Genomic DNA, 12,344 nt, shown 5'->3' with positions numbered 1-12,344 from the left:
GGTCGGCATTCCAATGGGAACATATTGTGCTCCTTTACTTGCTGACCTATTCCTTCACTCTTATGAGGCTGACTTTATAGCTGATCTGATCAGACAGAAAGAATATCGTTTGGCTAGATCCTTCAATCTCAGTTTCAGCAATATAGATGACGTATTATCTTTAAACAATCATAATTTTGGGGATATATACATCGCATCTACCCAAAAGAACTCTTCAATAAAGGATACTACAGACACTGTGAAGTCAGCCTCATATCTTGACCTACACTTAGAAATCGATGGTAAAGGAAAACTACTGACCAAACTTTACGACAAACGTGATGACTTTTCATTCAGAATTGTCAACTTTCCTTTCATCTGTGGCAACATCCCTTCGGCTCCTGCGTATGGAGTGTTCATATCACAATTCATACGTTATGCCAGAGCTTGCCGAAACTACGCAGACTTTTTGTATCGCGCTAGAACTCTAACAAATAGGCTTCTGGAACAGGGTTATGTTGCTACAAGATTGAAGTCATCACTACAGAAGTTTTATGGTCGTCATCATGAACTCGTGGATCGTTATGGTGTATCCATCAGCACCATGAAAACTGATTTATTCAGCGGGTCATGATTTTCCATTCCTCGTTTGTCTACTCCGGACTTGACTTTTTATGAGCAACTCGGCGGGTGTTTCTAGAAAAGCAGAGGACGCTTACCCTACCGGTGCACCTGGTCCATGCTCCCAGTTTTTAGTGGAGTCCGAGTTGCTCATTTACTTTTGTTACTTTGTATGTATGATTTTAGTTACTTTATGTTCTTTGTTGTGTATGTCTGTTTTCCATGTCTGGTATTTGTCCCTAGATTACATTCTTTTGATTACCGCTATAACCTAGGTTCCCTTGATTACTCTTTGATATAAAAAGGAAATACATTAACTGAATTAGTACTAATTAATAACAAGTTTGTAATTTGATATAACCGGTTACTAATTTGATATATTATACTTCATACAAAAATCTCGAATTCTGATTGGGTGATGGATGATGAGTTATTTTAGTCTATTCCCTGCACATCCTTACTTGCCCCGCCCCAACTGAACAGTGATTGGTGGATCGATATATCACCCCGACGGCAGCGATATATCACACATATATCACCCTCCTCTTGGATATATCATCCTCGACGTCACGATATATCACACTCTCGTATTCAGTATAATATAACACATACTGCCTGTAGTAGAGGGTATTACTCATCGGTTCTCACTCCGTAAATATATCACCCTCAACTTCGTCTCGGGTGATACTACAGCGTAACACCCCTTACTACAGGCAGTCAAATTACCAATGTTATATAGAAAATTACTAATTTGATATTACAAATTAATCATTATATATACGGGCAAGTAACAGTGGCGAATCGCAAGCGGGTTGCAGGGGTTTGCACCTCCTTTTTATTGAAAAACTTTTTTTTTCATTTTCATGTGTAAATTTGACCAAACAAAATAGCAAATAATGTCCTAGCAACCCCCTTTTTCTGATGAACCTCGGCTGGCTAGCCCTCTTTTTCAAAGTGTTTGGATCCAATAGTAAGATTTGCCGCAAAATTATTATAGAATTAGCTGTCCAGTTTGCCGATATTTTACAAACAACAAAATAATTTTACGAACAAAGTTAAGATTTTTTATATTACAAATTTGAAATTATATATATCAAATTATTAATAAAGCCTTAAGTTTTTTTCATAAACTGAGTTAAGTCGTGCATAAAAGTTATTTATTTATTTATTTTTTTGCAATGCATACATGCGCTTACATCTATTACATACCAGTTATAGGCAATAATGAAAAATGTAAGCTTTCGTCATAAAATGAATAGTTTTGTTTGGAATTTAATAAAAATGCAGGAATTGATATGATCTTATAAAATTGGACTTTGAAAGGGGATCTTCATCCTTAACAATATTGCAGCTAATATTATTGTCAAATGTGGGGGGTCGGTATGTTAAAATCCCCTGTAATTCTGATTACTTTATGATTATACACTATGATTACAATGGAAATATTAAAGTCTCAAATGGCATCCATGGAGAATGCCTTATGTCAACAACAAAAAAGAGTAAAATGATTATTATTCATTCAATGCATCTTTGTGTAAATTTTTCATTTGTTTTTTCTTATTTTTTGTGTGTGAAGATAACACAAAATGTTATTAAATAACTTCAACAAGTAAACACAAAGATATAATTATTCTAATGAAAACATGTTTGTAAGAGCTATCAAAGGATCCTATACAATTGTTTTAATGAATTTGATAAAAAGTAAAAAAGTAAAACCCGTGGCTAATTAAATAATTTTTTTTTATCTGTTACAATTTTTTGAAATCTAAACAGAGTGTTTATCCTTAACTATCCTATCTAGCTTTGGAATATTTTTCCATTCAGTATCATATGCTGCAGTAGAAAGACTTTTCAGCATAGGAGGAAAAATAGTCTGACCAGACCGATTCAGACTTAAATTTAAAACATTTCAAAGTTTGATGATGATCTAGTGCAATGGTTCTTATAAATTCAAGTGAAAGTCACAAATTGTTATATATTGAACATGTATATATATATTATAGATCAATGCGGTTAGTGAAGGTTGATGTTCTACTATACTTTAAGAAATAATATCATCTGTTAAATTCAAAGAATTTAATGCCTTATAAAAAAATACAAATAACATAAACAAAATGTTCCATACCATTCAATTAATTCATAGTTATTTGCAAATTCATTGTAATCAGATGTAATCATGATTACTTGCCAATGTAATCATTAATTTAATCAATTACATTCAGAAATGCTGTAATCATTAATTTGATTTAATCATACATTTGACAAAGTAATTGTAGTTTTAATCTATTACATTGAAAGCAATCGGACCCATTTCTGCCATATATTCACTCATCGTGAGAGGAAATTTCTCGTCAGTACATTTTTGGGAAGTAAAGACTTAATCTTCATTTATATTAATTTTTTTTGTTCACCGCATCTAAAAGATTTAGGTATTTTGTCTTACCCTCGTCCTCCAGTTTGTCCTTCCCGCATGTTTTCGTACGATTATTGAAAAAAAACGATTGCACAAATTACATTGAAACTTAGAGAAAGTGTTTATCTGTAATAGTGGGAAGTTCTCCTTAATTTTTGTTGTTAAAAATTCCAAATTTTTGTTTTCGGTCTTTTTTTATATATAATGGTGTTTTATAGTTTCCGCACAAAACCTAAGAATCCCGTTCACCAGTCATAATTAAAATTTATGAGTGTATATAAAATTATGCCTGGTTTGAAAGATACCTTCATTATTTTTAAATTTCGTTTTTCTTTTTGATTTACGGAAATTTATTCATAAAAAGGGGGTGTTAATTTTCCAGTGTTCGTGCAATAAATCAGAAACGCTTCGAACAGTTAAAATGAAAATATGGAAGAGTTTATATATCTAAAGTGGTCAGCACCTTTTACATGAAATTATAAATTTAAAAAAAAATCCAATTTGTTTTGTTTTCGTGTAATGGAAATTAATTCAAATATGTATTCAAAGTCGGAAGCTCTCTTTATTTTTTTTAAGGATCACAAAGTTTCATTTGAAAAAAAACTTGCAGCAACTCGTGCAACATGTCAAAACTTTTGCGATGGTCATTGGTCCAAGTAAGCATGGAAAACCAGTCCTACTTTTTTAGTATAAACTTTGATTTAAAAATTTTTTTACCAAAAATTGTTCTTCTTTCACGTGCACATGTTTAAAGAGGATTGATATGAAATCTATACTTAGCAGCTCAGCGAAAAGTTGTTTATTGATTGCTTTGCCCAAGTGTCAACAGACAAATCTTTCATGTGCGGGGGCATCATCTGTGTTTCGCAGACACAAAGTGTTTCTAGGTAGTCATTTGTTTGTTTTTTTTTTTGTAATTCAAGTCTTTTTGCTAAACAGTTCTGTCTATGTGGTATACAGGGTACCACTTTGTCTAGTTAATAATTTGTAACCAAAATATGCAATAGTTATTCATATTTACATTACCAGGAACTCCTTCCTATTTTTATTTTGATTAATTTCATTGGCAAAACAATAAGAAATACAGCTTTTTAAACAAAGAGTTTCTTGCCTACGTTTTTACATTGCACTTGCACAATAATTTATTGTCTTCTTTTGCCCAAAATGTACAATAAAGAGGTAACTTTAATTTGTTATTAGACAAAGACACATACTGGATAAGTACCTTTAAATCATTCATACCATACACCATAAAAAACTGACGGTATCGTTACTAATGCAAACCATTAGAACCTTTAATCAACCCAATCATGATATATAGAGCTAGCTTTAACCATGAAAGTATAATACATGTATCTAAAGGATACAGAAGCAGATACAGAATTTAAGGTACAATTGAATGCTGAGCAATGTGAGGCAAGACAATTTTGAAGGTAAGCATTTTTAAAAAATTAAGATGTCATGGAAAAAAAATACTTGTTTTATATCCACACGTTACCCCATATATATCAAAAATGATATTTCAAAATAACAGCAACATTATTAAAGGTACAAATATTGAAGTAATATCTTGTGAATCTAAAAAGGTCCATATTTTAGCCTCTATTTGTTGATCAAGGACTAAAATCAGACAAATCAATTGCATTTGTAAACAGTGGAACTTTTAAGGGGATTTTACCATGACTTTGTACAAAGTTTATTTCTAACATATCCATAATATGTTTAGATGGAGTAATGAGGTGTCTTAAATTTGCATGGGAATACAGACTTTAAATAATTAACCAAGGTTTGAAAAAAAATTTAGAACAAAACAAGACAATTGTCAGGTTGTTTTAAAATTTATATAAAAAGATAAAATATAAAATACACAAATTACATGCAATTATCAAATAATATCATGTTATAGATAACAATAAATACTAAATTTAATCTGATTGTTTATTTCTCATCTCCACAAAATAGTTTTTTCCATAATCTAACTTGGTACTGTGACATCATTAACTTCAATTGGCACACAGTTTGCAATTTAAATAATTCCAAACTAAATAAGGCATTGATGAAGGGTCAAATTTTGATTTTAATCCATTAGAAATTAAATCATAAGGAATGTTTTTTTTTAATTTTTGACCAACTTATGCTTTCATACTGTGATCAAAATTTAAAAAACAATCCTTAAATAATTCATAAAAAGATGAATTCAAACATTTTATACCCTTCTTAAAAAGTAGTGAAGAATAAAACCAATGAAAAAACTCTAATAACATAATGAACATTTTATATCAAAAACAAAATTTTAAACCAATAACAAATTACAAGTCATGAAAAAAAAATCTGGAAAATATTTCCAGACATAAATTTTAAAATATACTTTACCCTTTTTATGAAATAACCCAATGTAACATGACTATTGTAAACAGCTTTCACTTAAAAGTGCATCAATGTTTAACTTTTTTATTTTTCATGTTTTTGTAAAGAATATAGATGTATCACCTTCTAGATGTATTTGATTCTTATGAGGAATGGAATGTAGAAAAAGACCTAGAACAAAATGACCAAATGTATAATTATAGAAGTGTGGAGAAGTGACAGAAAATATCATAGGCTGTACAAAATGTGTAGTATTAACAAGTGCATTACTATCATGTAAATAATATTGATATACAAGATTTCATTATAATGTCCAATATACATCTATTTTAAGTGTTTGGCACATATATTTTGTTCATTGATATCAGATCACCAGTATGTCCTGAACATACATATATTTTGTTCATTGATATCAGATCACCAATATGTCCTGAACATACAATGATAAATACTTCAGATTTTTATACTAGCAATACCATGTTGAATATCTCACTGAGTGAGTGAGCTCAATCTCATATGATATTGTCAAAATCAGAATCTGGTACTGGCAAAACCATGTTGAATATCTCAGAGTCATTGAGTGCAAATTGAGAAATTTCACATGATATGGTTAATTTCAAAATCAAAAGAAACTATAATTCTGTACATCAGTAATTTAATTATTGCATTTTGTCACTTCAATATTCTTTTAGTGTTAGAACACTTTGTCATACAATAAGTTTGACTACACACCAATGGTGCACGACATCATTTTCATTAAAAAATCTGAAGAAATTTAGTTGATGTCACATACAATCACTGCAAATGTTTTGACAGAAATTTTTGAATATCTTGTCATGTATAAGAGATAGAAAAATATCTCTCAACAAGATCAAAGAAAAAGTACTGATTACAGATTACAGTGAACTATTGTGATGTTTTGTCCAGTATTCAAATAAATGAAAAAAAAATATGTATAATGCAATGTATAAAAGTTTGTAGTAAAAGTAGTCATATGAATTTAAAATGATATAATTAAACATGAATATTGAAATGTTCTATTCATATTATCTGAGCAAGCCTTATTAAATGATCAGAAGATAAATAACTGTAATTTGATACTAGAACATGTACATGTAAATAAATTTGTATATTTAGTCTGCACTAAAACTTTTCCAGTGATATATACAAATTTTAGAGCATTTTCCTACATGTTTATTTAAAGATAGAAAAATTGACAGCACATATAAAACATTACCCTAAGATCTTCCCAATGGATTTGAGACAGTACTGTACTTACTGATACAACACATTTCATTCCATAATACTATTATATTGCACAGTGCCCAATGAATGACTTTTGAACAAAAACAGATTTAAGTTTACACAATGCTTAGATGATAGTGCTGCAAAGCATTACAACTGATTGGTCTAGAGATAACAAAGCATAAAGAAAGTCTGAGCATCAGATCATAAGCTAATTGTACAGACAACTTACAATGTGCTGGTATAGATGTCAGTTATTCCTCATTAGCAAAGGTAAACAATCTAAGAATTATTTATGACACTAAATGACAAGCCACAGTAAGCCATAATACCAACAAGGTCTATCTTCTTGAAAATAGCAATTAAATAGATTTATATGTTAGAGAGATGAAGTTTTAGTCAGTGACACTATATGATGTCATACGCAAACAACAAATACAATAGATATAAGTTATAATACAAAACAAGATTCAAAGCATAGAAAACAATTTTTTTGAGTTCATGATAGATTTTAGGAAACACAAGATTTAATTTTGATATGTATAAACACAAAGTATTGCTAGGCCTACAGAGACTTAATACTGGTTTTGTCATGGGAATCCCAATAATGGTTTATATATGAAAAGCTGATTGTGTCTTACAGATTAACTTACTGTACTTCATATATATGTGAAGTTCTATGAAATGCTACCATAAAGATATGGGAACAGACATAGAGGCCAAAAACAACATGTCTCCTCACCAAAGGGGAGGAAGACATAATAAACTTGCTACCACTAATATCAAAACAAAAAAATTACATCCAGTTTTTAATACAATGAGAATAGGTATGTTCAATACAAACACACACTTATGAGAAATTTACAAATAATTTGCTTTGTAAAAAAATGGTGATAAAATGACTATAAAAAATGTACAATCAAAGAGTGTAAGACATATCATATAACCTACTGTATCAATAACAAACAATAAAATATCATAACAAGAAAGACGAGACTGAGTGTATGATAACTACCCTCTACATAATGTAACAGTAAAATTCATAATTACTTTACCATCAGGTCCATATAAGAATTATGCCAAGGCTGATAACTCTGTATGTTTTTTGTCAATCAAATGCATTTTATACAAAATAACGAAGGACCAGTCCCATGCATATAGTGATCTGTAGTGAAAGCTATGGCCAGAAAGGTTTTTAATAGAATTTAACTGAACTGAATTTATTGATTACAACACTCTTCTTTAGATTCAACTCTTGTTCGCTGTATGAGAAAAAGAAATGTTACTTCTTTTCAGGTTGCTTAGAAAGATTAAGAAAATCACAAACTTATCACTTCATTTGCATGATTCTAACATAAACCTGTTCCTAATGTACAACTTAATGTAAATTACTAATTTTTGTTCATCTAATATAGTGATTTTAAAATTATGTGATCTCAATATTTGTAATTGAAAAAAAAGTTTAAATTCTTCTAATTCTTAACCATACAGGTAGTATTTGCACAATGAAAACAACACAGTCATTTATGAATTTACTGCATGTGTATGCTCAGTTTAAATGATTCAACAAAACAATAAAGACTTGAAATTCAATGCCTCTGATATACATAGCTGATATTGTTGTATTTACTCCTGTTATACATTAGATCTGATTAGACTGTGGAGGGGCCCTAGGAGGGGGTCTTTGTGGTTGTCTTATAGATTTTATGTCTCTTTTTCCAGTTTCCTCAGGCTTCTCCTCCTCCAGACCTACTGGCTTCCATTCTTCACCTCTGAATGCTGCCTATAGAAATAAGAAATTCATGTACATGTATTATAAAAAAGGGGGTACTTAAGTATTCCAATCAACAGAAACTGTCAAAATGTTTCCTACCAAAATAGAGAAATCCAAAGTTTAATTTATACACACTAAATATCATTTGCAAATTTTTCTTGTACAAGGACACAATTCATTATTTTGGGAGAGAGTGTGTTCTGGTTTTTATTGGGTCAATACATTGTACTGGAATATCTGACAATGAATATCTACTTTAAAATATAATCTATATAAAAAAAATTAACCTCTTACTCATTACTATATATTTTTTTTCGGTTTTATACTGTATGTTCACTTACCACTAAATAAATCATGGCAGTAACAAACAAAGAAATCCCTCCCATTATAGTGGCGAGTATGAAACACATAGGTATACACAAGCTGAAATATAAATCATACAATCTAACAATGGTACAGTCCATCATATAATTGACAATGTGTTTGTTGGTAGATGTGTATTTCACCTGTATGTACAAGTATATAATGAATAATAAAATGGCCATCAAACTTGGAATGAATATGATGATAAGTATTAGCTCATATCATGAAAGTTAAAGATCATTTACATTCTTATATACCCTTATTTAAACTGACATATTAGTACCATTTCGATTCATCTATCTGTCCATCACATGATGTACATGTACCATAACTCCAAAAGTCACTCTGAGGAATTTTAAAGGTTTTATTGTAAAATGATAGTTTTTTTATGAAGAATTGAGTGTTTTATTATTCTTTGTGTTTGAAGTTATTTGACTTAATTCGGAAAAAAAATGTTGAATAAAACTTATCATTTGCTGAAGCATGATATTTATTGTGTGCTGATTTGGTTATAAATACTTACTTCCTTCAAAAGAATGCAGTGTGCATATATTCTTTTCTTTCTTCTTCAAAAACCTTTTATCATTTGTAAGATGAAAAAGAAACTTTCTTCTAGTAAAACTAGAATTTGTCATTGTATTTTTTTCAATTTGAGACCTACACATTAATATATTTTACTTATTACTTACATTAAATGTATTACAAATCTAGCAAAATAATTTCTTGACACAGGTCCACAGCAGCTCAACATTCTGGTAAATGGTTTCTGGAACCTGATTAAAAAAAAAGTTGAATTTGTATAAGTTCCTACAAAACATCAAGAGCTTAAAAAGATTATCTGATCCTCAAAACCCAGTACAATACCAGAAATGTTAGTGGTCAATATTTTTGTAATGTTATAAATAATTTTGTATAGTTTTGGTATTTATATATAAACAAGATTTTGTTTTACAATAGTTCTAATTGTGTATATTTTCCCCACTGTCATATTGTATTTCAATATTCAGACATACATGTTCATGTAAAATATTTATAATCAATAACACTTTCATAAAAAGAAAAGAAAAATGTAAGCCAATCCCCACATGTGATACCCTTACATCCCAACTTTTGTTGTTGCCCAAGCCATGATTTAAATCTAATGATACAGTACACCTACATGAATATAAAGCTAAAGAATATTAAATGGCTGTAACAAGAGGTTGCAGTGAAAACTGTCATGAAAAAAGTGACACAGATAGACATTCAGACAGCTGAACAGACAAGGGGAAAACAGTATACCTTCCCTCTACAGAGCTCAGATACCAAAACCCACAGTATTCATAATGAACTTTATGAAAAATTCATTTCAGGTAAAACTGTAATGATAAATATATAGAACTGCTACATGTAACTAATATCCAGGATTTTGAAGAAGAAAAATGTATCCATCTTTGAACTTACTTCCTTTCCTGTGTTCTTCCTTTACTTCTCTTCCCTCTTGGATACTCAAACACAAAGATAAATACTCCAGCTATTCTTTGGTCAAATTAAGGAAGTTATAAAGCTTTATGCCTGTAATAAACTCAAGCACACTTCAAGAGAGATGTTACTGGAACTGACTATTTTCCTCTTCATGAGCTTCTGTAAATGGTGATAATCAACACAAAAGCCAATGTACAATTTTTTTCAGGTGTGATTACATCAAAAATGCAACCGCTGCATTGTTTTGTTAAATTGTATGGTGAAGTTTCCCAATAATATATCCCCTTTATGATAAACATTTTAATATGAACAAAAATAACAAGATTTACAATATATTGATTTGGTGCCTGGTCCATGCACACATTTTTGGAAGGGTCTTAGTTGCTCATTTACTTCTATATTTCTGGGTGTATTCTAACTGACCCTGTTAACAATTATATGTATGTTTTCCCTTCAATTACAAATTTTTTGTATAACTTATTAATGACTGCCCTTTAGATACACACATTTCTCATGTGCAGTGAACCTTAATAAGTATGTCAGAACTTATTAAAAAAATTACATTTAAAATGTTTTCATGCAAACCTTCAGTTTCTAAACAAGGATACATGGCATATATACCTATTTCCCATCCTTTAAACAACCCTGCTACTCCAAGTATTCCTCCCAAAATGATAACTACAAAAGAAACAGAACTGCTATTAAGATTTACATATATATCAAAAATTCATTTTCAATATTCTTGTTTAAACAAGTAGTCTTTGGGAGAATTTTGATCAATAAACATGGTTTAGCGTTTTTTCTTTCTCTGTTTGTTTTAATACATGTGGAAACATGAAATAACTAAAAAAATCTTGGGAGTTGTGGTTAAATAAATAATTTTCTAGAGGATGTAAAGAAAAAGATAAGCCATAAACAATTAATCATTGTAATTTTGAACAAAAATACCACATCCTACCCTTCAACTACCAATTTGGAAGTTGATGATTTTTCAGTTACTTTTTTCTGAAAAATTGATAATTTGGGTGACTTTTATCAGATGAAACAGCCTAATTTCAGAGGTAATTTAAGGCAAACAATATCACTGTTAACAAAACCTGCATGAAATAAATTGCAATGTTCAGCATAACAAAATGAAGGATAAAATTAAACATCATGACAGAGTTTGGATATTTCATTCAAGTTTTGAATTAGAACTTTCTAAGAATTTACAATATTGTAAAAAAAAAGCAAGGAAAGGATAGGTGTTTAGCCTGTTTTATTCTTGTATTTTCCCTTTTATGGATACAAATTCTGCTGTATCAAAGTGTTGTCAAATTAATGGAATTTTGGACTAATGCCTCAGAAAAAATATATACATTTACATAGTCCATCACAAAATGTTTTAATGACATTAATTTGTATTCTTGTTTATGTACAAATTATATCAGCTTAATTTTTTTAAATACCAACCAGATATAATTGATACACTGCCAGTGGGAGAGGTGATTTGTAGTGTAGAAAAACCACTGAACAACTATGCTTTTTAAATCTCAATACCCCATATTTTTATGTAACGTACAATACAGTCTTTTCAACACACAGATCTGTATTGGGAGGAAACCATGCATGATTCACCCAGTTTAAACCAACCAAAACAAGAATATGATTATCTATTTCTTGTGCAATCTATATGATTTTTACCTAAACAGTACAAGTCAACAACCAAATGAAAAACAAAGACTGGGGTCAGTTACATTTTCAAAGTTTCTGAATATGAAATAAAATGTCAATTTGGTGGGTTATTTTTTGTAATCTTGGCATGCACAATAACCTCCTGATTTTTATAAAGACTTCTACGTCATAAAGCCTCTATCTGAAGGAGTTTATCTTACAGCTTTATCAAGACCAAAGATAAGATTTCTTGTTCCTCTATTGGACTGGTATTCATCACTTGTTAAGTTCATACTCAATAAAACTAATGAAAGTGCATATCCATAAGTCAATTAATGATTTCTTACTACTTGAGCTAGCGATGGCTTGCTCATTGGCCCACATAGCCCACTCTATTTTCCCCATTTCACTCATTCTCAACGGACAACAGCTTTTCCTGTATGTAAACCCGGAAGGAAATAAAAC

The 12,344-nt window shown here is 30.2% G+C and overlaps 1 protein-coding gene across 1 annotated transcript; it reads right to left on the bottom strand.

The window, feature by feature from the left end:
• Positions 1-4,832: 4,832 nt before the first annotated feature.
• On the bottom strand, positions 4,833-12,339 carry LOC148616419 (cytochrome b-245 light chain-like). Its single transcript, XM_088583442.1, has 6 exons — positions 12,227-12,339; positions 10,835-10,904; positions 10,206-10,280; positions 9,452-9,535; positions 8,741-8,822; positions 4,833-8,408 (listed from the first exon to the last, which is right to left on the bottom strand). The coding sequence occupies exons 1-6, from the start codon at positions 12,291-12,293 to the stop codon at positions 8,268-8,270; spliced, it is 519 nt and encodes a 172-aa protein (XP_088439568.1). The 5' UTR covers positions 12,294-12,339; the 3' UTR covers positions 4,833-8,267.
• Between the last annotated feature and the right edge of the window lie 5 nt (positions 12,340-12,344).

The sequence above is a fragment of the Perna viridis genome, chromosome 5, assembly GCF_037379345.1.
Source record: "Perna viridis isolate PV_CMFRI_1.1 ecotype Kerala chromosome 5, ASM3737934v1, whole genome shotgun sequence".
Taxonomy (NCBI): Eukaryota; Metazoa; Mollusca; class Bivalvia; order Mytilida; family Mytilidae; genus Perna; species Perna viridis.
Note: the sequence above shows the minus strand (reverse complement) of the source record. Positions and strands in the feature narration are given on the sequence as shown.

What these genes read in the sequence shown, in the direction of transcription:
- LOC148616419 (XM_088583442.1), bottom strand. Translation starts at nt 12,293, where the DNA reads ATGAGTGAAATGGGGAAAATAGAGTGGGCTATGTGGGCCAATGAGCAA. An exon ending in AGCCATCGCTAGCTCAAGTA is followed by an intron (nt 10,905 to 12,226) that starts GTAAGAAATCAT and finishes TTTCTTTTGTAG; the next exon opens with TTATCATTTTGGGAGGAATA. An exon ending in AGATTTGTAATACATTTAAT is followed by an intron (nt 8,823 to 9,451) that starts GTAAGTAATAAG and finishes TTTATATTTCAG; the next exon opens with CTTGTGTATACCTATGTGTT.